Below are 27,176 nucleotides of genomic sequence, written 5' to 3'. Positions count from 1 at the left end.
CAGGGACATGGCAGACGCCCAGCGGTGGCATCGGCGTTGCTGATGATGGGAAGAAGCGCTGGGCGCTCCCCAGCCCCACAGCCACCGCCCGGCTGGGATTGCCCAGGGGCTGGGCAGGGCTGTCCTGCAGGGTTCCTTTTTCCAGGGAAAAGTAAGGAATGGGAGTATTTTAAACAGCCACCTTGGCTGGGCGACCGGGAGATGGGTGATCTGGAGATGGGTGATCTGGAGATGGGTGACCGGCAGCAGCGTCCTGGCAATCAGCAGCAGGATGGTGCTCACAAACACTTTGAGACCCCTCCTGATTGCAGCATTGACGGACAACCCGCGCAAGGAAGGTGTTAGGGCAGCAACCTGTAGCTCATGTTCTGCTGTTGCTTCTGTTTATTCATGGGGATCTCCTGAATGCCTCTCTCAGAGGAGCCAGAGGCTTTTTGCTTCAGATTAGAAATCGGACCTTGTGCCTCCCCTGGTCACCTCCAGACATTTCCAGAGCTGGAGACAGGAAGGAACTGAGCGCTCGTTAATTGGGAAGCAGCAGGCATCTTATGGAGGAGGTTGTTTGTGTCTCTTATTAACAATAACACTTAAAACGCTTCCGCATCTCAAGAAGCAGTTGGGTCACCCTGTCAGAGCACCTGTGTTTTGCAGCTCTCAAATCTTACCCAAGTGCTTCTGTCCTGACCAGATGACCTCAGCTGGAGTATTTTAATCCCCAAAGAGCCAGAGGGGTCATCAGCCCTTCGTCAGGAGCCAGCGAAGTCTGGACAGACCAGGAATAGCTCACAACACCCATCCATGCCTCTTCAGCTACGAATATGAGATGTTTTTAGTTTCTCTTGTCCTTAAATTCTTAAAACCGCTAGGCCTTGTGCTACAGAGCGAGGTTTCACAAGCACAGCCTCAAGGGTCAGAAAAGCTAAGGCAAGATGGCAAGAGAAGGATTTGAAGAATTTAGCTGTTTTATCTTTTTTTTTGGCTTTTATATGGCGGCCGATGGCTGTCAGCTGCTCAGGGTGCTGAGCTCAGCCAGGAGAACAGCCGTTGGCCGACCGCCATGTGGTGCCGAGCCCCGGTAGCACCACCAAGTGCTCCAGCAGGTGATGGCCACCGCGGGGCTGCCCGTGGGCAGGGGGACATCCCCAGCGGAAAGCAAAGCAGCAGAGAACGGGGGGAGGAAGGCAAAGGGAGAGAAACGAGCTCATTCCTCGTCCACACAGCCGGTACCAAGGCCTGGCATGGCATGCTCTGCTCACCCAGAGCGATCACTTTTGTGAAGAAATTAGGGAAAGCTGTCTCACGCATGTGTCGAAGGGTGAAGAGAGATAGGGAGGACCTGCACGGCCCAAGTCAGAGCTAAGGCAGCCTCCACTCTCCTCCCTGGGACCCTCAGTTGCTGATCTGGATGTAAATATTTAGAAATATCTATATGCTAAAACCAGATCTATCTCTATATGCAGCTGCTCTGTAGTGACTAACCCTTACACCCCCATTTAACGTTTGCAGGCGAGCCCCACGATGCGTTTCTGCAGCCCTGCTGCCATCAGGGCAGGGGCGAGACCTCCCGGGTGCGAGCAGCGAGAGGGGAGGCAAACGCTCCCTTCGCCTCAGCTCACACCTCGCTTGCAAGGGCTTCCAGCCCGGTGATCCGGCATGGGGAACACGATTTCAGATCCGTTATGTCCTGCCTGGAACAACAGAAGCTGCTGTAAATCCCTTTGCATGCAACGGGAGCCTATCAGAGGGGTGAAGGGATGACTTTTGGCTCTTTCTAGAGGAACTGGAGATGCGGAATGGCCGGCATCTGTGCCTACGTGGTGGTTTGAGGCTCCCACGGGGCAGGAGCCATCCCTGGGCTGGGGATGCTCCCGCGCTGCCGGGCAGGGTGAGCTGATGGGGACAAAGGGGCCGTGTGAGCGTCCGTCCCGGCTGAGACCCCCATGGCTCCTCACCTGGTGTGGGGGCTGCTGCGCTCCCTCCTTCCTTTCACACCCCTGCAGACATCCCCTGGATTCCCTCTGAGCCTCTGGCAGAGGTTTTACCCCGGGTGCCTGCACTCCTGCCAGGACACATGGCTTCTCTGCCACGGCGCCGGTGGGGAGGGCCAAAACCCTACGGAAACCATGGCAGCTCAGACCAGACGCTGCCACCCTCGGCTCCCCCGCTTCCCAGCTCGTCCACGGCTCCTCCAGCAAACACCCGGGCAGCTTTCCAAGGACACGAGGCACCAGCCCGGTGGCAGATGGCTCTCCAAGGACACGAGGCACCAGGCTGGTGCCCAAGCGCTGCCCGGGAGCGGGACAGCCCGGCTGGGGACTGGGGAGAGCATCAGAGCGAGAGGAGCAGCGGGAGCCCAGGGCAGGGATGCTCCTCACCCAGCAGACGGTTACGGGTTGTAACATCGCCCTGTGGCTTGCTGGTGCCCTCTGCAGTTCTTTCTCCTTATTGTAAATGTGAAATATTAATAATATGAAGGGACAATTTTATTAGTTGGTGATAGCAAGTGAGGGCAGGTGACACGTGCCTGTCTTCCCAGGTTTGGAGAAACATCGTATGGTCCTCAGGCACCTAAAATCCCGCCCGATACAACCCTCCTTCTCCCGTTCCTCCACTCAGCCGCAGCCGCCGGGCCCTGCTCGCTGCCTGTTTCTCTGCCACCACACAGTAATGGCTTCACCGCGGCGGTGACCCCGAGACCCTGTGGTGGGAGCACAGCAAAGCCTCTGCCCGCCCCGGTCTGCAGGGCAGCAGCAATGGGGACGAACAAGCTCCCAACCCCAATTTAACAGGGAATTGCTGAAAAGTGCAGCAGCTCCAGAGCTGCTGCAAGATGTAAAAGGCAGAAACGGGCTATTTCAGCAAAGAACGATGAACTTTGTTTTATTTTGCAAAGGAGTTTGCTTTCCATATTGTTTTTTTTTTTAAATCTAATCTAGAATAGAAGCTGTCTTTATGGTCTGGGGGTTTTAAGCAGGCATCTCAGAGGAAGAGCTGAACCCCCGAATCCTGCCGACCCCGCGGCGGCGCACAGGCAGCAGGCACCCAGCTCGTTACCGGGCAGCCCGTCCCAGGCGAGATGCTGCGTATCTCACGGTCGCAGTATTTCACAAAACCTCATTGCTCCCAGCAGATATCTCCATTCTGAAAAGAAAACATCAGCCCCCTCGCTGGAAAGCAAGAAACCACAAGTTCCAGGAGCACAGCTGACAGATAATGCGAGCTCGCCCTCGCAGGTTCATTGAACACATCCCCGTGGGGGATTTATCTGCCTGAAGGAACCTCTTCAAAACGGTAAAGTCCCAAAGCAGGACGCGTGCCCCGCCGTGCCGCCGCCGCGATGCATGCTTACCCTCCCCACACACCGCAGGAGCCCCGACGCGCTGCCTGGGCAGTCGCATACACCCCATGCAGGGATGGGGTTTTAATCCCGTGAGAGACAGAAGTGGAAGGAGGTGCCTTAAATCTAGTTCTAAGTTAAAAAACCAAATTTGCTTTTCCTGAATTGCTTTTTTCTGACACGGATAGAGTCCTTCCAGGTCTGATAGGCACAGGGGCAACCCCTGCCCGCATCCTCTCCCATTCTCTCTGTACGGGGGTTTCTCATTTTGGGCCACTGCAAATTCATGACTTAATCAAATGTTCGCTAAAGCCTTGGTTAGAACAACTCACTGCTCCACCTTCTGCAGCACCAGAAGCTCTTGCCCGCGTCCCTTCATTGGGCCTGTCCCCGGTACCTCCCTGCCGGCGACACAAGCACTCGCAGTGACACCAGTCTGTGCTGGCGAGCGGTGAGACCCCGTGGGCACACAGCAAAGCTGTTCCCAAAAATTACATTCTATCATTGAAACGATGTTTTGCTACAGCTCCATTTGCTGGCCTGGTTAGACCTCAGCTATACGGTATTTCGAGAAAACTGCATCTTTTGATCATCTATCAAGCAAAACATAACCTGGAAAAACCCATTTTAGTAATTCGAAATAGACCCAGGCCTCTCAGGAAGCGAAACAAGGTGCAGGGGTCCCGCTTTGCACTTCAGCTGGGTGTCACTAACACCAACAAACTCCCGGGTATAACGCTTCAAAACCCACTGGCGCTCGGAGCTGACGACTCCTCCGGGCCGGAGTCCTGTCCTCCCGCAGAAGTAAAGCTGTTTTTAAAAAAAAAACGACTCACAAGCTCCGTGCGTGGCCGCGCCAAAGGAGAAGTTAGCGACTGGGACTGAAACACAAGCTGGTTCCCGCTTTTATGCGAAACTCTTGGAAACCAAATCCATCCCTCCAGGAAGCTCTAAGACTTCGAGGATGTCCGAAGCAGCTGAAACCAGCACTGCTGCTGGAGAAATAACGCTTTGAAGTCCCATATTGGCGTTTAAAACTATTTTAGCCACCTCTGGCCCCAGCAGCGTGGGGGCTGGGGGCTACCGAGGGGTTCCAAGTGCCTTCAGAGAGACGGAGAACAGCAAAGTCACCTGCTGCCCTCGGCCTTTTGTGCGCAGATCTCACTCCGCTTCTCTTATTCCAATCCAGAAGCTGTTTATTTCGATTAAAGGTTATTTGAAACGGGTTGAGAAAGCACGACTTGGAGCATTTTCGTACTGGATCAGGAAATGGAATAAGATAACCCTCTTGGGATTAAATTTCTAGAGAAATAAACCGAACCATCGCCATTTCCCTTCCCCAGAAAAGCCTTTTCCTTTTCCCAGGGTATTTCGGGTCTTTCCCATGGTGTTTTGAAGGATACACTTACATTTGAATTGGAAGAGAGCTAGTGTAATTTGAGCAGAAATTACCTCCCGGAGCCTGCTGAATTCTGCGGGGGCCTTTGCTCGAGGTCGGTGGGCGTTAAGCACACAACGGGCACCAGCCGTTCCGCGAGCAAACGGCACGGGCACGGGCAGAGCCCTCCCTCCCGCACACGGGCCTTCTCCCCTCGAACCCTGGCTCAGCAGCGGCGTCCTGTGGGACGTACCGTTCAAATGGAAGCTGATCTGGCACACAGCTGCCTCTGGACCGTGGCAAAATCGAGTAGGGAGCCGGAAAAGCAGTTGCAGCTTTCAGGGCTGCCATCAATCCCTTCCCAGAACCTAACCATGACGGCCTCCGACGCCAAGCGATGCCTTCCTGGCTCTCCATCCGACTCCGAGACTCCATTTCCCTCGCCTGGATCATTTAGGTGCTTACGGGACTGGGTAAAACCATTACATTAGAGCTATTTCCCTCCTGCAACTATTTTCCGGGGGCTCAGGGGAAGCGGACAGCCCCAGATTCTACGTTCGTTCCAGTGTAAAGCAGCTGAAAAGTGTTGCCTGTTCCCTTCCTTCTGCGAATCCCGCCCAGCAGCGTCTCTCCTTACACAGCAAAGGCGTGAGCACACCCTTGCCTGACATAAGGAACATTGAATCAAAACAAGATTTCTCTTTATTTTTCTCTTCGTGCTTTCTGTGTGGGAGCAGAGCCGTCAGAAACTGCCACAGCTCATGGAAATGTCATGAAAACGCTGTATTGCGCTACAAAAATATTAACTTTCTTGCTTTAAAAAAAAATAAATTATCAGGTGGAAAATAAAATCCATTCGGTTTACAGGCCTGCTACAGCAGGACATCATTTGATTTCTCAGTTAATTTTAAATGCCATCTTCATACGATGCTTAGGGAAGTATTTTCATGAAAATCCACCCAGGACAAGAAACGTTCTCATCTAATAAATACCAACCGAAGCAAACAGTTACATTTACATTCCTTGTCCCAGTAACATTTTTAAATAATGCTTTAAAATATCAGAAAGATAAAAAAAGGCTTGCTTAGAGTAACTACTCGAAATTTGTCATCAACCACCAGCACTTTGACGCAAGTGGCTTTGCCAGAGATTTCCTCAAAGCCACCCAAAGAGGAGACTCTCACATCCAAACAGCTCCTAACATCAGAGGCGTTTCGCTTTTATACTTAAAATGTATTTCTGAGTGCAACTGACACCTGCAGCACGCTGAACCAGGCAGAATCGCCCCAAAATTTGGGTGATACAGGCCCAGATCTGTCTTCAAACTTAGTACCCTTGAATACATCTCTTGCTACAACCGCGGAAGAGGGCTTAGGGTTTTCCTTCTCTGCTCGAGTCTGGCACGTGAGACCCGACCTCTCCCATCTCCACCCCAGATACCGGCGTGAAAGGTCAAACCTGGGAGTTTTGGTATGGCAGGAGACACGGGGAAAAAAGGCATGTAAGTGCTATTTTGGGACGTCTGGTGGTAACAAACACGCTTTCTCAAGGGATGAAAGTTTTCTGAGAAAGTTTCTGCTTAAAGGCAAAATAAAAGTAAAACGTGGAATTGGCAGATAGAGAGGGACAGCTCTGAGGGACAACTCCCCAGTCTCCAACGGCAGCTTTAAACCAGTATAACCTGGAATTCTGATACAGAAAGTTATCTTTGCCCCCACATATTTACATCTTGGACCATTATTAAACAACCCACAAGAAGCAAAGACAAACAGCAAATAATACCAACCTTGAGCTGTGGTCACCCTCACCCTTGCAGGAGCCCGCGTACTCTCAGCCGTCCCCCGCGCCGGCAGCGGGGCAGGAGCTGGGAGACAGCCCTGGGGCTGGCTGTGCCCGGCTCCCCTTCCAGGCAAAAAGATTTGATTTTAAGGAACAGAAAAAGGAAAATTAAAAGAAGGAGGAACACGAGTACAGGAGGCCATGAACAGGATCTGAGGGCTGAACACCTCTGGAGAAAGGCTGGGAGTTGGAGTTGCTCAGCCTGAAGAGGAGAATGCTCCGGGGAGACCTTTCCATACGTAAAGGGGGCTTATAAGAAAGACAGAGAGAGATTTTTTTACCAGAATCTCTTCAGGACCAGGGTAACAGTTTTAAACTAAAAGAGGGGAGATTTAGGTTAGCTACAAGGAAGAAATTCTTGGCTGTGAGGGCGGTGAGCCCCTGGCCCAGGTTGCCCAGAGAAGCTGTGGCTGCCCCATCCCTGGAGGGGCTCAAGGCCATGGCACGTCCCTGCCCATGGCAGGGGGCTGGATCTTCGAAGGTCGCTTCCAACCTAAGCCTTCCGCGATCTTTTCTAAACGCTCCCCCTCGTGGGAGAACACTTCAAACCATTTCTAGCTCTGCCCATTTCCTTCTCCCCAGAAAACATGAACAGTTAAAGAATCCTTTGCTTTTGTTTCTCTCCTTTTGAAAAGGAAAAAAATAATATGACAGATTGCTTCTACTTAACAGAAGCAAAGTCAGTTTAGATTTCATTTTAAAACGGGAATAGAGACTCTTCTATATGAAGTATTATTCTCTCTTAAACTGAGTCTGTGCAGACTTGCAGACATTGCCTTGAAGCCGTTTTGGATCGGCAGCAAGGCTGACAGGGCAAGAAAGAAAAGCAGAAGTTGCAAGGAACAGCACCAGCGCCACGTCGTGGTTTAGCAATTCAAAAATTTTCAGAGGAAGAGTTGTGCTTGAAGTGCTAGGCTGATGACGACAAGTAACTACACCGAACAAATCCTTTCTATTGAACTGAACTGCTAATCGCATTGCCTGAGCTACAATTTGCAATGGCTACCATCTAAGCAGCTTATTAAAGAGTAATCAGTGGGGAATAAAAACATTGCTCTTGTTCCATACTTCTGTTTTAACGGCACAGTACAGCAAAACTGGGAACCTTACCATGGGAAAATATCTCCACCTGCTTTTCATAGAAAATAAAATATTTTACAGAAGTAGTTACCAATTAATGATTTTTCCCAGCTGAAAAAAACCTCCCAACCAACCAACAGAAACCCAACCGAAAACCTTGCAAAATGCATCTTTCAGGATACTCCATGATAGACCGTTCCAGCAGGAGTCTAAACACAGAGAATTTAGGTTTTGCCCAAAGGAGGATTTAAAAATAAACCTGGTCCATGGGTTCTTTACTTATTTTGGAAACGGTACCAAGTTTTTAGTTTCCCATGCAAACATCAAATAGCTAATTCCCTTCACGTTCTGTTGAACACCTGAGGTAGTGACACAGCAGTGTCCCACATGCAAGCTCACATCTAATTACACTTTAGAAGCATCTGTAGAAAGTGCTGCTTAAGGACATACGTTCTTCCTTCAAGCTGAATTCAGGGTGAGCTAGGAGGGCAGAAAGCCTTTGGAAATCTAAGTAAAATTTAATTGAAGCTGAGTAACTGGAGTTAAGAAGGTAATTTTCCACACAGGCACTAGAACTGACAGTTCTGCAGATGTGCAGTAACTTATGGGAAAAGGGGATTGTTCTCCCCCCCCCCCCTTTTTTTTTTAAAGATAACTTTGGCATTGGAAGCAGGGAGATGACGAGCTCTTGTTGGCACAGCTGTGACAAGTGTCAGTACACTGTTTTACAAAGGGAAAGATTTCCCCCGCTGTTTATAACACAAGGCCTAGCCGCAGACCACTCAATTGTTGCGTGCCTTCAGGAAAGCTTTACGTGGCTTATTATTAAAATGGTTACAAATCCCTGAAATCTCAACAGATGTTTGCACTGAACTCCAAGGATTTCTCCCCGTTTAACCAAACACAAGCCCACTAGAGCAATCACTATTTCACGGAGGAACGGCTCCCTCAGTCTCTCCTGAGCCACTGCGGGGGATAACTAGGCATTGACCAGATAACACAAACGGTGTGTCAGGTGCCATGGGACATGAGGGGTGGCAGCAGCCTCTCCCCCCTACATACATTAACCACTGGGGCCCTCCTGTGGCTGCATGGCAGATGCTGAACGTCACTTCCCTGGGAGAAGGCCAGCTGAGGCAGAAATATCTGCCTAGTTCTTCAGGGAAAGGTAAATCCACAGTCAAATCCTCAGCTGCAATGGAAAGGAAGCCTAGGGAACCTCTCCAGCGAGCACACGTGTGGAGCTGGCAACGTCACGGACACCCCAGACAGGATTCTCTGGGTGAGGGAGCAGCAACAGAGAGAGGACAGCGGGAACCACAGTGATGAAGGGCTGCGGGAGCCTCTCACCCTCCACGCTGCAGGTGAGCCCCAAGAAAAAGCAGCATCAAACTGGCAAGATCTTGTCCATAGGAAAATTTCACCCCAGGATAATTATAAAGGAAAACCTGCAGAATCAGAAACACATACTTACAGAGAAAAAAAGCAAACATTTAGCAGGAATAGTGTCCCAGTAAGAATATAGCTTGTTCTAGTCCAGTCTCTTTGCTCCTAATTCTTTTTCTGAATTTATTTCAGCTTTAACGTGTTTATCAACAACGAAGTTGAATTAAATGTGTCCTTCTCTAACAGAAATCTAAACCTAAGCTTAAAAGGAAGAAAAAACAATGAAAATTTCTGAACTCAGAAAGCAGCATTTCAGTATAAGAATCTGTTTTATTTTTACAGTGCAGTGATTGAAAGAATGTAGAAATTTAACTTGCAAAACTGAATTTATATCACAATGTCTATCAGAAGGCAATACATATGGGTTGTTTTGGTTTTAATCATAAAATATTTCTCTGGACACCAGAAATTACAAACTCTTAACACTATACACTTCACGTTATTTTAGAGACTAATTCATCATAATTTAAATCTATCTTATAAACAATTTCTCTTAAAAAACATGTGGAAGATAAAAAGAACTCAAGTATTAAACTCAAGGCCTTGATTATTATTATTTTCTTTTTTCTTTTAAACAAAAATAGTTTAAGAAATGTATCAAATACTCTGTGGGTATTAACAGCTACTAGTCAGGCTCTGTAACGCACTGCTCCACGATTTCCCGCAAGTTTGGATTCTCCATCGCAGCTGCTACTCTCTCTTTGTCATTGATTTGTTTGTTGACTGCAAAACATGACACGAAAGGTAACGTCAGAAGCAGTTTCCAGTGGTACGTTACACCTACTGCATCAGCAACGTGACAAATGCTCGCTATCATACTGCGGTGATGATTTTCCAAAGCTAGTGAACGGCCAGCTCAAAGACTGAGAAAATGCTGCTGTAGAGTAACAGGACATCATGCCAGCTTTTTTTAATCAGAAATCAAGCATTTTTGTTACTTTTCTAGTTTAGGAAAAGAATGTAAGGTGCTCTAATCACGTGTCTCAAAATCAAATGTGAAATTCGTGACAAATTAGTAGTCCTAGTTCTCCAGGTTCAATTTCTAGTCATTTCATCAAAAAAACTGATTTTCCCCATACAAAGATATCTAATGCTTAAGGACAAAAAAGCCGAGGACAAAGGCTTTAACAGCTGTTTAAGACAGTGATTGGCTATACCTTTGAAAGAACTTCGATGTCCTGAAACTTTTATTTTAAACATTGACTGAGAAACTTATGTTTTTGTAATGATGATGTTAAGATAGCGAGATCAACCAGTCGGGAAGTTCTTCGTGTTAAGTTATCCAGCAGCACAGTAGCAACGTCTTTTGTTATAAACCCAACTCAACACCCGCAAGAGCTGTGGGGTTGGTTTGTTTAAAAAAGGACCAACCCAACAAGAAGCAGCACACGTTCACAGTACCAATACAGCTCTTCAAACAGCCCCAACTACGAGGTTCATTTTAAAGCTTTAACAGTGTATTCATTTCCGAAAAGGACATCTCAAAAGAACACAAACACACAGGCTAAAGCCGCACTCACTCGTTCATAAGCTCTACTTACTGTCTTCTTCAGTGGAATGTGTACCTTCAGATATGTAGATTTCCAGCTAGAGGAGAGATCGATAATGTTAGATGCATACCTTAACACTTAAATGTACACATTACCGGAAGAACAAAAATTGTACAATACACATACAATGCATGTAATTCATACTTTTAAAAATGTTCACAGACAATGAAAGGGGATCAATGACAAGAGCTGATCTTAGACGTCACTGCAACACAACCGCAAGACCATCTCCTCCCCCAATTCAGAGAGGCCCCAATAATCGGTCTTCAAAATTGTGGAGGCACTCATTCCTCAGTCAGATCAACTGCTCTGGTGAAAAAGTCATTGCAGTTAGGCTACTGGAAAAAGAGTGGAGAACTGGCACTACTTTCCCAACAAGTTCTCTGCAGGCCACAAATGAGGAACAATTTGTTTAAAAGCCACCAGAATTGCACGTGTCACTTTCACAAGCTGAGCACTCTTGAAAAAACACATCCTTGGGAAGAGATTCCTAATCAGTTTTGCTCAATGATGAGAAACACAAATATTCTGTTTGAAAATGGTAGTGTAATGCAGTATCTATTTCCTGCATAGGAACAGATTAAAAGACTAGAATCAGGCCTAAATGACCTTGCTGCATTTAACAGGCCTGGAAAACAACAAAACCCACTCACACGCTAAACTGCAAGGAGATCTCATAAAACTGATGTACCGAAGGAAAACCAAGTAAACAAATCCTACGCCTTTCATCTTATCTCCCTGAAGCTGAACCTATTCGTTACCATGTGTCCAGCATAACAAATCTCTGTCTACCTAATTTTCTAGAAATGCAAGTCTCACTTTACACTGTTTAATTGGAAAGATGAAGCTAACAACTGTAAAAACAACACAACAAAAAACCAATACCAGAAATCCTAAGCTAATGAATATATACTTTAAATTATTTCAGGCAGATTTCTAAAGGTCTATAAAGACTATGTTTGTCATTAAGGGTCCACTCTTAGTTCCTGCTAAGACCCAAACGGCTTTCTTTAAGGATATATTAACCCCCCGTTTCCTATTTAGTTTCTTACACTCCAGCAGCACGGTGAGGGCTGGCCCCTGTTAGGAACAGTATATTGACCAGGGTCAGGCCCGTATGCCGTCTATACAACAGCTCCTAAGACATGGGTCATGAAGAGATTCCCTCAATGCAGTTTCAGTTTTGAATTCTGCAGTTTTTCTAAACGCTAATGAACCTGAAGTTTTTACTTCCTAGATGATGCCTACGTAAAGCCGTGGAACTCCCCTTAATGGTTTCTGACTGCCAACAGAGTAGTTCTCTTACTTTCAGGGCTCACTCACAGAGGGTTGGTCCACTGGAGAGAACTCTCAGATATTCCAGATGGTACAGCAGAGTCAGTAACTATTAATATTTATATTCATGATGCTTAGATATATTGAGATATTGCAGAAGGCCGAATTCATTTTCCCCAAGGCAAGAGTATGACTGATTCTTTGTAACGCTGGATTTGGAAACACCCTCTTTTCCACCAAGCAAGAACCAGAATGACAGCTGGTGAGGAAATTCCTTGAAACACACTGTATTTCAGAAGTGCAGCAACAAACCGTCTTTTGTAAAGGAAAGGAAGAACCACAGTTATTCACAGATCCCTTCAGGTGCTACACTGTACTGCAACATTCACTCCCTCCACAGGCAAGTGACAAGCTTTAAAAAGACCCCATCCTTAATCACAGCTTGCACATTACTTGATCCTGCAGCATACGCTCTTATAAAGAGACCCTGGCATATATTCATGCAGTTTAAAGCAAGTTCCAGAGCAGACACTTTACCTTATGTCTAAAAGGCAAACATCTCTGAAGTTTTATTCTTAAACAAAGGCCTGTTCAAACAAAAAAGATAAGAGATTTTCTTGTAAAATTCAAGGTTTGGGGTACATTTTCAGAAAATCCATATTTAACAATCAACAAACACCAGTATAATGGAAAACCTTCTCCTTTTGTATTCTGAGCAGCACATGCCACAGAGGAGACTAAATAACTTGTGGTTTGACTCTTTGGATGTAGCTTCTCAGTTAAGCTCATACCTGCCTTACAAGTTTAGGAGGTCTCTGGTCTCTAAACACCTCCTAGAAACACTAAATGCAGCCTAATTCCTCCATTTCCAGCTTTCCTCTATATTTCTGATAGAGCTTCCCGGCTGTCATTGTGGCTGCATCCGTACATTTGTTAAAAAAAATTCAACATAAATTACTTGAAGACCACAAGCCTGCAATGACTTGGGGGCAACTGAAGCTCTTAACTTCACTTTTTACTGTCTAAGGTACGGACTGAGCAGGAGTGCTGTGGTTCGTCTTTGGGAACCAGACCCAAGTTTGGGGACACCCCCACCACTCATCCATTACAGCTTCCCCACAAGGCCCACCTTTGCCATGAGCTACACAAAGCCATCCCGCAGCCCCAGTTTGTCCTCAGGCTGAGCCAGGGGCAACAGCAATAGAAAATATTCCCCAAAAGAACTACCAGCTTAGAGCACTCTGTACAGGTAAGGAAGTTTGGGAAAAAAACCCCTGTTTACTGCCTACATTCTTAAATATACTACCCAACTATTTAAACCAGTTACCATAACCCCTTCCTGTAACAGCACGAGGAACTGTGCTTCAGAGGTCACATAATACCGATAAGGACTGCACAATCAAACAGACATCAAAGACCTGTCCGACATTTAAGTTCTGAGAACACGATTAGCACGAAGTTCAAGATTTGACATGTATATCATTGATCCTCAGGTCTGAGCCTTAACCCACTGACATTCCTAACAGGGTCAAACTATAGCATGCCAAACAGTAATAATTTATTTAATGTTTTACTATCTATACTTCACTTTCTACATAAAGCTGCAGAGGTTTATTTGGGCATAAATACACATACTTCTTCACTAAATACCTATTTTCCCTTACATCTTTGAAACAGACTGAGAAATCTTAGTATCGATATATAATGAAAAGAGTTGCTAACCTTGGTACGCTTACACAAAACATTTCAGAAATCTCAGACATGATTTTTCATATGCGATCTCGCCACAAATAATAAAGAAGAAGAAAAGCAAAATAAGCCAGCGTAGATTCTAATTCAACTTAGTTGCTTTCAAAGTCCTAACAGTCTGGAATTTTTTTTTGTATTCTTGGATTGCACGTGGGGTTTTTTGTACATGTGCGGGAATGGAGAACAGCCCATAAGGTAAGGGAAAGATATGGGAAATAATCATAAAGTTTTAACACTTTTTTAAATTTAAGGGCTGACAAATTTTCAATTTAACATTACTAAAATAATTTGGAGAACATAAAGAAGGAATTCTGTACCACTTCCCAGCAGATTTTTGAGAGCTTCTCTTTGAAGAGTTTCCCTAACTTGATAAAAACAGTTGGATGTTTTTCTTTGTTTGCATTGCTAGTAGGGTTCTCAAGATGAAATTCCTGGTCAAACTACCAGCAAAGCAATACTGAATTTTAACAAAGACTGAACTTATTCAGACAACCTAATTAACTTTACGTTCATTGTTACAGATTTAATGAAACAGAAATCTTACCAATGAGAGTAGCCAAAGAGCAATGAGGTACTGTTGGTGTAAACCTGATGATAACCAGATATTCATCTTCACCTATCTCTTGCACTTCAACACAGCTTTCCGTTACCACTTCCAGTTCTTCTAAAGTATTAGGTTTCTCCGGGTCCCGGATAGTACGGATTATATCTAAAGTAGAAGACAAGTGACTATCAATAAAGTAGCTTTCCTGAATTTAATAAAAGGTACTTTTATTAGAAACCATCTTCCCAGCATTGTTTGTTTTGCTTCTCTTCAGAAAAGACAGAGCTGTAAAGATCAACTAAGTTTAATATACCCATACAGAAAATGAAAAGCAGCATTACCTTTGTAGAAGCAATGTGTTCTGGAATAGCTTAAGGAGGTTTCATCATACCATGAAATAGAATTACATTTATTGTTGCTTTTCCATAGAGAAAAGGTTTTAAAGTAATATTCAAAAGCTACGATTTTTGATTATAGGACACTGAAAAATAACGCACAAGAGAGTATATGAATTCAGTAAATTTCCTAAAGGCCTGAAAAAAGAAGTCTCTGTATTTCCATGTGTTTGCTGAGCAACGTAGCACAGAAGGCAATGAGATCTCTAGGCTATTCATATCTGTGCCATGTACATGGCATAACTCGAAGAGACACCGATTTTGACAGTGAAATCCAAACTGAGGAAGTTCCCAGCTGTCACCTCGCGCTCACTTCTGCCTTGTACGGCGTTGTTTCCCCCTTGGAAGTTCAGGTACGAACATTTCTGGTATAAAAAAAGTTAACTACAGGGATACAGGTTAAGATCAGTTTAAAAAACAGGTGACAAAAAAGAAAGGGAAGATATCTTTAGCTAACTGTAGTGATTTTCTTTTTAGCATAGCCCTACCAACAGCTCTGCTACAATCGCTAACTGTATTGCAAAAGCCGATGTGACACCGGCCTCCAGGACTGCAAATTACTTCAGTCTATCTTCAGGTACAGACAGACCCTCCCAGCTCTTCACTTGGGAGCTGCAAAGCTGCTCTCAGCACATTGCTGCCATGAAGCTGCCAGGCTCAGCCTCTCAGCAGGGATCGCAGGCGCAGCACAACATGGCACTAATATTGCTATATTATTTCCAGGCAGGAAGGAAGCAGGCAGCCAGCAGGCAGGAACGGTAGTTCATGTCTGTCTGGACTCCATCCGTGCAGGCATACCCTAAAGTCTCTGACCTGGGAGGGAGGAAAAGACTTATATCTGTACAGTTGTACAAGCTTTCACTCCTGGTGCTCACCTCACCTTCTCAGAGCCTCTTATCTTCCTGCAAGGGCTACTCATATTGCTCTCAAAACCTAGGTAATCCTTTCAGCAGGGCTGGGAAACACTTGCTGTCCAAAGTAAGTTGTCATCACTCATACCAGAAAAGAAAATTTGGGATGAATGAGAGAACTGAGCCCTGTTCCCTAATTTCCAGGGAAGCAGGCAGTTGCTTGAATCATCCTGAAGCTCCTAGCCTCTCTTTCTCTAACTACATCATAGGGATGTGATGCTGCTGAATTACAAGCCTAGAAGACACAGTAGATGCCACAAGGCTTTGTTCTTGTGTTCCCAAAGAACTGGTAACTGTCTGCTCAATTACCTTAAGGACCATGATGGTAACAAGCAAACAAAATGTCTAGCTTTATTAGAATGTCTTCCAGCAAACAGATTAAAAGTCTCATTTGTCAGACTGCTAAAAAGTAGTTTCACCTTTTTTCCATTGTTCTGTCTCTAGTATCACTTTTTGCTTACAGCCTTAGACAACTACAGAAGTCTAGCCAAACAAACTTTCTGTTTTCATTGAGATCAAAACAGGAAGACTACTTAAATAAAAAGGTTTTGATCCTGCAACATCTAATTCCACTTGATTTTAAGCAGGAGTATTCTCACTGAAATGACTTTGGCGTTTCATCCATAAGAACAGAATAGTTCAGCTGAAGGGACCTGCAACAACCACCTAGTCCAACTGAAATTACTTCATATATACATACAACAGAAGTATCTTCACATACACATTTCCTTGTAATTTCTGATATATTTCTTCCTCTATTTTTAAACTTTATCCTCTTTCTATGTGAAAAGGCCCACATAAAGAAGAAATCGATTACTTCACCAAGCAGGAACACTAAAGTTGATTTAGTTCAGTAGTACTTCAGGGATGCCTCTGGTCTTTTAAATCTAAGTTTTACATAGACAGATGCTTTAGTTCTGCAAAGATCATGCACAAGCATAACCCTATGGATGAACTGAAATCAACAGGACCACTTCGTTATTACTTAGAACGACTGATGTTTTAAAGTACCTATATTTAAACATCACTCAAGTTTTAAAATTTAGTTTGTTTGACTTTGTTTCTTCTTTTACCTCAAACCAGGACATCTTAGATAAAACTGTGTACGGTGCTACACAAAATCTTCACCCTACTCTGAACTACCTACAAAATAACAGTGCCTTGAGGCCTGACAAAGTTTTTGGAATCCTCTAATATCCTACATGCAGCATTTCCAGAGGTGAAATCTCTCCATATTTTACAAAAACCCCAGTCATTCAGTAACAGAAATCTCCATTCTGCTGGACTATCTGGCTGACCTTTCTGGAATGACTTGCCTTTCCAGGTGTGTGTGGCTCCTCTTCTGTCTAAGGTGATGAAACATTAAGGTAACTGCCCCCAGCGCAGGGGCTGAGTGAGCCCAGCAGCAGCGCAGCCCGTTCCCACACGCCTGGGAGCTGGGAAGCCACAGCATCACCCACCAGTCACGCGGTGCATTAAGACAGTTGTCTCCGCGCACTCCTCACTCAGGATCCTAACAGTGACCAAGGCACATGCTCCATCCCAAGGTCGAAGCATCCAGACACGGCCTGAGGCCGGCGGTGTGGCTGGGGAAAGCCAGAGAGCCCCCAAGGCCTCACCCTTACCTGGACACTTCTCCGGCACCCCGAGGGTGACCCGTCCACGCCCCGCCTCCCTAACAGCGATTCCAATTCTCAAGTAAATCAAATATACCAAATATACCCCCATCCTGCCCCACACCAAGAGCAACCACCTTCACTCCAGTCCCCCCCCGGGGCCCCGCAGGAGCACTCCCCACACGCTCAACCCCAGGACACGGCTCTCGGCCCCCCACAAGGGCTGGGCAGGGCTTGGCCTCCCCCACCTCACCCCCACCAAGGGCACAGCACCAACGACCCCCGGGACCCTCACAGACCTACAGCCCCTCACAGACTCCCGCCCCACGGCCCGTCAAGGACCCCCGGCCTCTCACAGACCCCCATCCCCTCACAACCTCGCCCCACCGCCCCTCGCAGTCCCCTCACGCCCCACAGCCCCTCACGCCAGGCCTCCCCGAGAGAGGCGACCCTTGAACCCTCCACCAGCCCCACGACAGTCACCGTAAACCTCGAGCGCCTTGTCCTGCTCCATGGCCTGGCTCCGGGGAGCATGGCAGCCCCTACGCAGCCCGGAGTACCACAGCACCTTGCTCAGCGTGTGCGACAGCAGCCCCAACACAAGCGACATCCTCCCGCTCCGCCATGGGAGAGCGCGAAACGGACCCTCCCGGCCACCGTCCGCCGCCGCCAGAGGGAACTTCTTCGGGGGCGCGGCCAGGGCGGGGAGGGGGCGGGGTCAAAGCTGTCGAAGTCGCGCCCAGAGGCGGGGACGGGCCGTTGAGTCCCGCGGGACGTGTTTAACCCGTGCTGCCGCGCGGATTCGCAGGAGTTTCACCGCGCTGCTCGGGGTGGATGAGCCACCGCAGGTAGCCCGGTAGCCCACGGGGGCTCAGCCACCCCGAGCAGCGCTGTCGGCATAAAGGCCCCCCGGAGGCCTACCTTGGTCTGACGGAGACTACAACTCACAGCTCGCCTTGCCGGCCCGCGGTGCCTGCTGGGAGTTGTAGTCGCGTCGCGGGACTGGTCAGCGCTGTCAGCTGACCGGAAGGAAGGGCTGGCCCCCCGTCCAAGATGGCGGCGGGCCGGGGTGCGGGTGGCGGCTCTCCCTGAGGAGGATGGAGGGGGCGAAGCGGGAGCTGCGCGTACTGCTGGCGCCCCTCTGGGGGCAGACGCAGGGCTCCCTGCGGGACGCGGCCTGGGTCCGGCTGAGCAGGGGCCAAGACGCTCTGGGCAGCCTCCTGGTCCCTGGTGGGATCTACCTGGAGTCTCTTGTGCCGGGCGGAGGCGGCCGGGCCCGGGGCAGCGTCCTCCCGGGAGACTGGGCTGAGTAAGTGGCAGGGGGCGAGCAGGGGAACGGGGGGCAGGGAGGGCCCCCCCCCCCCGGGCGTCGTTGTGCTCTGGTGAGAGGCGCCGGGCGGGCCCCGGGGGCTGAGGGCCCTGAAAGCTGCAGGAGACAGGGGGGACTTTAAAACTCAACTCTGCCTCGAAATGGGATGCTCTTCACTTAAAATCCCGTTGCTGGAGGGGATGTTGATTTATATCTACTCATTTGTTTAGTTGTGGGTGCATTCATTGCAGTAGATCAAAAAACAAGAAGAAGAAAATTTATCTGGTTTTGTTGAGTTGCTGGCTTAAAATTTCATAGTGCCCTGACTGCTTGACTTCCTTGTCTGCTGGTCAGGGGCAAGCTCTTGTGACATTCAGCGATCACAAGATGTTTTTACTTCACTTTAGTAGCTTTTAATGCTGAGTCAAAACCAGTGTCACACTGCAGTTCCCAACATCTGCAGTGTCAAGCAACACCAGCACTGTTATGGTGCTCTAGTCTCGTGTTTCACTCTGCACCATCCTAAGTTGCCTTCTCGCTGTTTCGTCTCTGCCTGCTCCCCTCCATAGAGAGCGGGTGTGGGGGCAGACACCTGAAGAGTTTCTCAGCCTGAGCAATGGAGAGGCAAAACATATGGAAATGGGCAATATGCTCTGCTTCTCCCTAGCTGGCAGTGCTGGTGTTCCTCCTCCTAGAAGTCTTGAAGCAGAGCAGCACTCATGGCATGTGTTACAGATGATTAAAGGAAACACCCAAGGATAGAAAAACACTGTGTTCTTGAGAGGAAGAGACGCAGGGATTCCTCAAGCGCTGTCTTGCATTGCAGTCTCTGCTAGGGATGAAATATGTTCTGGTATTGGGAGGGAGGGGGCGGTGGCAGCATCTTTACAGCAAAAGATGAAAATTATACTGTCCATCGTTAGCACACTTCCAGAACTGTTCAGCGTATGCCATGTGGAAAGAGACTAAGGTCAATAAACATACTGAATGTTGTATCTTCAGCTTCATGTGGGAGAATACAGAAGATGATCTACAAGCAGACAAGACAAAAATACTGGCTCTTAGTAAAAGTCATGAACTCTTTGTCTATGAATTCACTGTTGAAGATGGAAAATACAACCCAATTTCCCTGCACAGTTGTAAGGAAGATACACTTAAAAAGCTCCTTGAAGCTAAAAACATTAGTGAGTAAATTTCAATGTGTATTCCATATTTGAAATTATTATAGGTCTAATTCTGCTTCAGCTGGTGAAACAAATTGACTGAACGGTAGGGAAGCGTCAGATACTTTCACGGTGATTTAAGGTGATCAGCAGCAGTATTAATGAACTTGCAAAATAAAAGAGACATTTCTGTATTCAAAGATGACATTGTTAGAGGGAGTTAAACTGTTGTAGAGTAAGGTGTTTGGATGACACAAAGTTAAAAATAAACTCTAGTAAAACATATTAATGCAACCCTGCTATCTCAAAATTTTCCTTTAATTGGAGCTGATGGGGAGAAAACAGAGATAGGGCTTCTCACTAATCCTACGAGGACTAATTGTGTGTTTGAGTTCCATGATTAGCAAACACAGCATGCAGTTAGAATGCAGAGTCTTTGCAGGACCTAGACCTTTGATGTTTTACATGTTTTTAAACAGTCTCCCTTGCTAAAGTATCTTTATTTCCAAAGATTGTAGTTTTCAGTGCTGACTGAAATATTATTTTGTGATGAGTTTTTGTGTTCTTCATAGCATTGTCCACTTGAAAGGCCTGCATTGTTTTAGGAAACTGTTCTAAAACTAGTGCTTCTGATGCAGAAAGTGAGATTTAAAACCAATCCCAACTTTTATTAAGATGGTAGGCGATGAATTTGAGCTGTGATTTTTCTGGAGATATTTTTACAAATCAAAAGATCCAGATTGCTATAATCCTAAAATTTCTTTAAATTTACAGGTCCGTCTTCAGTTTTCTCTTTGAGGATACTGTCTTTTGAAAACAGCAAATGCATACTTCTGCTCAATAAGTTTATTGTGGTGCGACTTACCTTTCCTGGAAAAGACTCCCCCTTGGAGACATGTGACTGCTTTACCCTTGATCTGTCTCCTCAAGTTCTGGAAAGAATAACAGATACACACTTCTGCAGGGGCGTCCTGTTTCTGCTGGATAGTTCTGGCTGGATTTGTATCCTTTGCAGTAGAGACTAGCTGGCAGTGTAGATGGTCTGTTAAAAAAAAAGTTGGTTTACTTTTCGGTCAGGGTTTTAAGCAGAAATGTCTTGAAAGAAATTCAGGTGTCTGTTTTGAAGACACTTTCAATAAAGGGGGTTGTGTAGCAAAGTGCTAGTTAATGTAGTAAAAATGCTGTAGTCGTGTATCAAATGCAGTTTCTGAACATGCCACTGGAAATCTGTCTCACACTGGAGTAATGCTTTTCAGCATTTTTGATATGTGGATCTCTGTACAGGCTTACGTCTGCTGTCACTAGCCTTTCTTAATTAGGTCCTTTAGAAATTGTCTACAGATCTGCAGGGAATCACAGCTTGGAAACCAGATCATCGTCTTCTGTGTTCTAAAGAACAGGAGCTCAAACCTGGCAGGCTGTCCCACAAGGTGCTCAACGTAAACCTAGTCTTCGTCAATTTTTTCTGACACATATGTAAAAAAATGCAATAAGATCAGGTTACGTTTTCCTCCTAATTATATAGCTGTCAATATATATTTGTCCCAGTTCACTTCTAAGTACAAGTTAACTCTTTTGAGATGGCACAAGTTGTGTGTTTGTACAGCACCTAGCACAGTGCACTGCTAGATCCTAGCTGAACTTAAAATGCTATTGTAAAACAAACAATTCTAAATGTTTTGTTGTGCAGAGATTGGCTTGGACCACAAAGTTAACAGAAATTCACCACCTTCCCCTTCTACGTGTTTCCTTGTTTGTTGGACAATCTGAGGCCTGGTGTTTTCTTTGACACTGTTTAAAGATGTATTTGACTCTTTTGATGGTGCAAATCTAGCAAAGGTCAACGTAGCGCTCTGCCAGGAAGACGTGCAGGATGAGGACAGGAGCCCAGCCATCGCATCGCCGCTCACTGCGTTGAAAGTGTCGCATGACCTCAGTGTTGCTGTGATCGTCAGTTCTTCCAACGATGCCATCTCCGTGGATCTCAACAAGTACTTCAGGTGTGTTTGCAGCAGAACTCCAAAATTAAAGTCTTTGTGTACAATTAACATTTAAAAGTGCCTAATCTTGGTCCTATAATAGTTGAGATGCCGTCAGCTTTTTAATTTGTGTTCTGGCTCTGTGGTAGAGCGGAAATTTCATATTTGTTTAAAGATTGCCCATTATTATTTCCTCCAATTTATGCTCTGTCAGTTTAACAAATAGAAAAACTTTGTATTGGACTTTCTGTTTTTTTCTAGGAAGATTAAGGTACGTGCTGTCAATTAGTGCCAGCGGTGGTCGGTAGCACCTTTTGGAAATACTGTAGAGTATGGGAGTGTTAAACTATTGTGATACAGTTTAACTGATTTTGCTTGCTAAATTAGGACTATGTTGTAATTTAGAGGTGGTGTCCACCTCAAAGGAAATAGCACCAGGCGTCGATGGCTTACCTGGATACATTTTTCTGGATGTTACTTATCTGAGAGAAAAATGCTTCTCTGGTAGCTCCCATTTTCTCAAACTTCATTCCTGGAGGAGTTAAACATGAAAGGAAAAAAAATCTTAAATCATTTATGAGGGAGGTGACATTTAATATTTATTTCTTTACAGACAGTTCCCTGGGCATTTGCTCTGTAAGAGAGATTCTGAAAACCTTCCAGTGAAGCCTCCCGAAGGAGTGGATGAGGACGACCTTGCTTGTTCTGACTACAGCATGGAGCTTTTGTCTTTGCCTTTCCGCACAGACAGGTACATAGTGAAATTACTTTCTAAAACAGACTGGGTTTTGCCTCCTTTACATCATTGATTAATAAACTACTGATTTTTATTTTTTTTAAATTTTAGTTATGGCAAGTAAAATCAGCTCATTCTGCTTTAAATCTTTTGAGTGTTAGGATGATGTTAGGAAATGGGCCGAGACAACTTTACGTATGTCATCAAACAGCTTCCAAAGCGTAATTATTGTTTAGTAATTTTAAAATGCAAAATGCATATATTTGACTGAGGAAACTTTAAAAATTGATTCATCTGCGTTGTTCTTGGCGTAATTCCTGGTATTACAGGCAGCTTCATTCTTCACCCCAGGTCCTGGAAGGCACACCTGTCCTCACTGTGTGATGCAGTGAGGAGAAGACGACCAGGTTCTCCAGATTCGGTGAATGACTTGAATTTGCCTTGGTATCAGTTTTTTACCCATCTTGAAGATCACGATCCCGAAATCTATGAAAATTCTGAGAAGATGGTGGCTTTTCTTCCACGGGCTGTTACGTGGGCCCCTTCCAAACCAGTACGAAGCGATGGTACAAACCTCAGTGATGCAAGACAGAAATGGAAACAAATCCCTGTAGAAGCACCACAAGACGTGGTGAAACTGGAGTGTAAATTGGTAACCGGAGTTAAAGCCCTGTTTGTAGTACTGACAAATGACAAAGGATTGACTCTTGCTCTCTGGGATTTTGAGTCGCAAGATGTGACGTATTACCACTTTGGCAAAAATAGTGCTTATGTGGATTGCAGTGAAGGGGTGCCATTATGTCTTCTTCTGACAGGTGAGGGGGCTTATTTGTATAATGGTGCTGATGTAGGCTTCTGATAAAAGCATTATATTTTTTTTCTGGTAGTGCTCTTCTTTCCTGGCTGCCTGGCTGCTGATGGCTAATTTCTAATGCGTTCTTGCCGAGGTGAAATCCAAATGGAGCCACTACAGCTTTGCGTCATTATTTTGGAAGAGAGGCAATAGATAGAAATGTTGCTGTGTCACAGCTTGATTATATATTTTTAATTATGGTTTAATTCTTTTATTTAGAGCATGGTCTCTCCTTAGTTCTATTTGGTTTAACTCAAGAAGAGTTTTTGAATCGATTGATGATCTATGGCAGCGCTGGAGTTGTAGATTCTGTTTGTCATCTGAACAGATGGGAACGGTGTTCAATTCCGATACACGCGCTAGAGGTAAAGAAATCTGTTTCATGTCTTACAGGTAACAAAAACAGTTCTTTAAAGTAATGAATACAGTTCAGCAATGTTAATGGTGTTTTTAGACACAATTAAGAGTATGCCTCAGTAACCTAGGGGCAAAAAGTAATGGTTTAGTTATTAAATAAACAATAAAAAACCCGACTAACCCAGATGAGTAACCCAAAAGAAGAAATAAAGCAACTAAGTTAACTCACATGAAAAAAAATAAAAAATTTAAACTAAGCAGTGCTGAAAACTCCCTCTTAATTGGACCCAAAAGCATTTTTGCCTGTTAAAGGAGCATGGCAGGAACCGAACAAGTCACCTTATTATTTCAGGCCACAGGGCTTGCACGCTAAGTTTAAATTTCTTCTTTTTTTCTGCATGTATGTTTTGTCACTGAGTATGAAGTAAAAATACTAGCAGCAAATGTGGAATATATATTTTTAGAGTACGTGCATAATTAATTGTTCTACTGCATGTTTGTCTAGGCAGGTTTGGAAAATCGTCAGCTAGACACAGTAGACTTATTTTTAAAAAGCAAAGAAGGTCTTTTCAATCTGTCTGCACCCTGCTCTGGACCCGAACAGTCTACTGATAGTGCATCCCAGTCTTACCTGAAAAGTAAGTAATATACTTTCAGCTACACAGAGGTTTAAATTTAATTGCCTTTCTGTTCGTGGCCGTGTGTTTGTAAAAGCAGATTGAATCGCCTGTTCTCTTGTACGTTTGGATGATGCTATATTACAGCTTCCCTACTTCTGGAAAATAAGAGAGAAATGGTGCATAATGTGTGGGGGTTTTTGTCATGTTCTGATATTGGAATATGTATTATAAGCGTTTTGATGTGAAGGCAAATCATGTTGCATATATTGTTAGACACATTTTAGAAGATATTTGTAGCATACCTCTGTGACTTTTAACTTAAATTTTAAATTTATGTGATCAGTCATATGGTAGCGTGCAGATGTTTTAACTTTTTGTGTAAATATTGCAGATTTGGAAGAGCTGAGGCCAGCTCTAAACTTGCTTTGCTCAGCAATCAGAGAAAATGATATGGAGCCTCAGAGTAAACACTTTTCTGAGCAGCTGCTAAACCTCACGTTGACTTTCCTCAGCAGGCAACTTGAAGAAATTTTTGTGCACACAGAGGGTAAGATCGCTCATTTTGAATCATATGTAGTAATGTAGTGTGTCATTGTTTAGATAGGTAAGAAGAAGTAATTTTTTTAATGAAAAGCCTAAATTTGTCTAGAATGAACAAAAAAATAAGTGCTCGAGCGAAGTGAATGAAAGATGTTAAGGGGAAACATGAGAAATTCATCTGAATACAGTATCTGTGTTAGCCCAAGCAGATAAAATCAGGCTCTCCAATCAGACAGGATACTGTGAACAGGATCACTGGGGGACGCCTAAGAGTGGCAGGACGGGACTTCCAGGCTGTTGCTGGATACCTGGTGGTAGCGCAGTTAAATGGCTTGGGCTTAGCCCTCAGCTGCTCGTTCTTTTCTCAGTGCTGCCACTTGAAATATTCTGGCACAAATATTTATGTGGCTGTGGAATGGAATGGAATAGACTAGTTTAAGAAACTGATACAGCTGAAAAAATAGCGTACCAGGTTATTTTTTCTCTGGAGCACTTCCCAGTCTGATTTCCCATGTGGCAACGCAGTCACACATCCCGGTATAACCCGTGGGGTGTCACGGAAGCAAGAAGCAGCGTCTGATGGGGATTACAGATTGGATGTGGCAGTGCACGACTGCTTACGCTGGCACTGTTGCTCTGTTGCTCTTTGAACTACAGCCTAAAAGGTTCAAAACTAGAGTAACAGCTGGTATAATCGTGAAGTGTTAAAATGACAGAATTCCAGAGGACAGTTGTTCTGCTAGAGAAAGCTATAGGCAGTGGAGTGACACGTCCCAACACACAGTGTGCTGTCATGCTGCTTGGGTCGGAATTGCTGTCTGGGTGGTGCTTTTGAGTTTGTGGACCAACAGGTCATACACGTTAAAGCAGAACCGATTTCTTCCCATAGTAAAAGATGCAGACCATTACCTGTTATTCTTAATCATTTTTTTTTTCCTACGTGATTTTTAGGAGTCCTTTTTCTTACTATATGAATGTTATGTTTAAAAGTCCCTGCATTTTGAACGGGACTTTGTCTGACTAATGATTGGTTGGATTAATAAAGAACGTCAGTTCTCATTTACTTGTCCCCGAAGGGGAAGACACGTCAGTGGGGACAGGGGGACCTCTCTGGAGCACTGGTGGGATTGTGACTCTGTCCTGAGAGTGTGCTGATAGTGATGGCCAGCATCACACCTGTGCAGGTCAAATTGCAGTGCAGAGCCGATGTGCGCTTTCTTCTGAGCTGTGTTCCGTTCGTTAGCCAGGAGAACGCATTCAGCATTGCTAAGCATTAAAAAGGCTGTATTGTTCAGTTCCGTTTAACTGATCTCTTGCGTGCTCTTGGCAGAACCTGATGAATTCCTGCAGAAGGGTGCAGATATTTTAACTGATTACATTATTAAACTTAGAAAATTTCTGAGAAAATATCCTCAACCGCAAATAAGTACGGAACACACAGAAAGTGATCTTGAGGAAGATCTGCCTGCATTAGAAGAAAGCCACATGTGGGAAAAACTGACACCAGAGGTAAAAATGAGTCATCCATTTTTTACTGTTCTTATTAAATACATTTAAGGAAATTATTAATATGGAAATGTCCTTAAACTGTTGGGGAAAAAATCAGTATAGGGATTATAAAGATAATAACACTGAGCATTAGTGAGATCGATTTGTTCCATTTGTCCCCCTTTTAGGAAGTCATCGCTGAGGCCATCTTAAGCAACAAAATGCCAGAGGCCCAGACCTTCTTCCGAATGCATCAGCATCCTGCTCAGAGTCTTCAAGTATTTATTCAGATAGGTTTGAGTCTGGTCTATGACCGTCTTCTGAAGGATAATACCAAAGAGGCCTCCGAACTTTTAAGAAATATGGTGAGAGGGGTTCAATAAGCATGCTGATAGTTCTTAACACTTCTTTGTGACTAATGAAATAGATGAACGCTAAGAGTATGGGGAGCATTTAGGTGTGTTATGGATGTTTTGATTCTACCACATACATGTGTTACAGTGCAAATGAACTTGTTTTAAGGAACTGCTTTGATCACTAACGCCTTCAGAACGCTGAGGGAGCCTATTTCTGAGGGCGTGTTGGCTGATGTCACGATCAGCAAAGTGTAAAGGTGATTCTGGCAAGTCAGGTATTAAAGGGTACACATTTTGTATCCAGACATGCTGGAGACATCACGCAGGTCACTGGGTTATTGTGACATCTTTAGTAACTGGTGAAACGGCTGTCAGAAGCACATTTGTAAAGGGTTGTGTGCTTTGGAAAGAAAGCAGGCGCGTTTATTCTGTCAGTGTACAGTTTGCATACAACGCATTTGTACAGTTTGCATACAACGAGTGTCTTCTTTTTTGTTAGGGCTTTGATGTGAAGGAGGAATTGCATAAGATATGTTTCTACACAGTTGATAAACATGTACGAGATTTGTTGGTAAGTGTAGAAAAGGCTTTTTTTGTTCTAGCTGATGTTCTCAGGTCCGAAGTCTGATGCGTATTTATGCTGAGAGAAAGCCTT

The 27,176-nt window shown here is 45.1% G+C and overlaps 2 protein-coding genes across 9 annotated transcripts in view; one reads left to right on the top strand and one right to left on the bottom strand.

Annotated features, from left to right (window-relative positions):
- Positions 1–9,330: 9,330 nt before the first annotated feature.
- Positions 9,331–18,073, bottom strand: CIAO2A (cytosolic iron-sulfur assembly component 2A). Of its 2 annotated transcripts, XM_074601973.1 has the most exons (5): positions 17,604–18,073; positions 14,199–14,363; positions 12,443–12,492; positions 10,622–10,667; positions 9,331–9,803 (listed from the first exon to the last, which is right to left on the bottom strand). In XM_074601973.1, exons 1-5 carry the CDS (start codon positions 17,728–17,730, stop codon positions 9,706–9,708), a joined length of 486 nt encoding a protein of 161 aa, XP_074458074.1. In that variant the 5' UTR covers positions 17,731–18,073; the 3' UTR covers positions 9,331–9,705. The 2 variants fall into 2 exon arrangements, with proteins under 2 accessions (XP_074458074.1, XP_074458075.1); XM_074601974.1 differs by lacking the exon at positions 12,443–12,492 and having other exon boundaries at positions 17,604–17,821.
- A 69-nt stretch (positions 18,074–18,142) lies between these two features.
- Positions 18,143–27,176, top strand: part of SPG11 (SPG11 vesicle trafficking associated, spatacsin) — a 33,702-nt gene continuing 24,668 nt past the window's right edge. For 3 of the 7 annotated variants that reach the window (XR_012589193.1, XR_012589194.1, XM_074601969.1), the window contains exons 1-12: positions 18,143–18,429; positions 19,432–19,613; positions 20,367–20,594; positions 21,394–21,592; positions 22,185–22,322; positions 22,659–23,122; positions 23,380–23,553; positions 24,027–24,155; positions 24,529–24,684; positions 26,008–26,186; positions 26,354–26,530; positions 27,021–27,092. Coding sequence is in view for 5 of the 7 variants with exons in the window: in XM_074601969.1 (XP_074458070.1) it covers positions 18,218–18,429; positions 19,432–19,613; positions 20,367–20,594; positions 21,394–21,592; positions 22,185–22,322; positions 22,659–23,122; positions 23,380–23,553; positions 24,027–24,155; positions 24,529–24,684; positions 26,008–26,186; positions 26,354–26,530; positions 27,021–27,092 (2,310 nt within the window). In the remaining 2 variants the exon portion in view is untranslated. Of the gene's footprint in view, positions 18,430–19,352; positions 19,614–20,366; positions 20,595–21,393; positions 21,593–22,184; positions 22,323–22,658; positions 23,123–23,379; positions 23,554–24,022; positions 24,156–24,528; positions 24,685–26,007; positions 26,187–26,353; positions 26,531–27,020; positions 27,093–27,176 lie in introns of all 7 variants that reach the window. The other 4 variants (XM_074601965.1, XM_074601966.1, XM_074601968.1 and 1 more) reach the window with 4 other exon arrangements.

The sequence above is a fragment of the Larus michahellis genome, chromosome 9 (genome assembly GCF_964199755.1).
Source record: "Larus michahellis chromosome 9, bLarMic1.1, whole genome shotgun sequence".
NCBI classification, from domain to species: Eukaryota; Metazoa; Chordata; class Aves; order Charadriiformes; family Laridae; genus Larus; species Larus michahellis.
The sequence above is the reverse complement of the archived record's forward strand: the minus strand, read 5'-3'. Positions and strand labels throughout refer to the sequence as shown.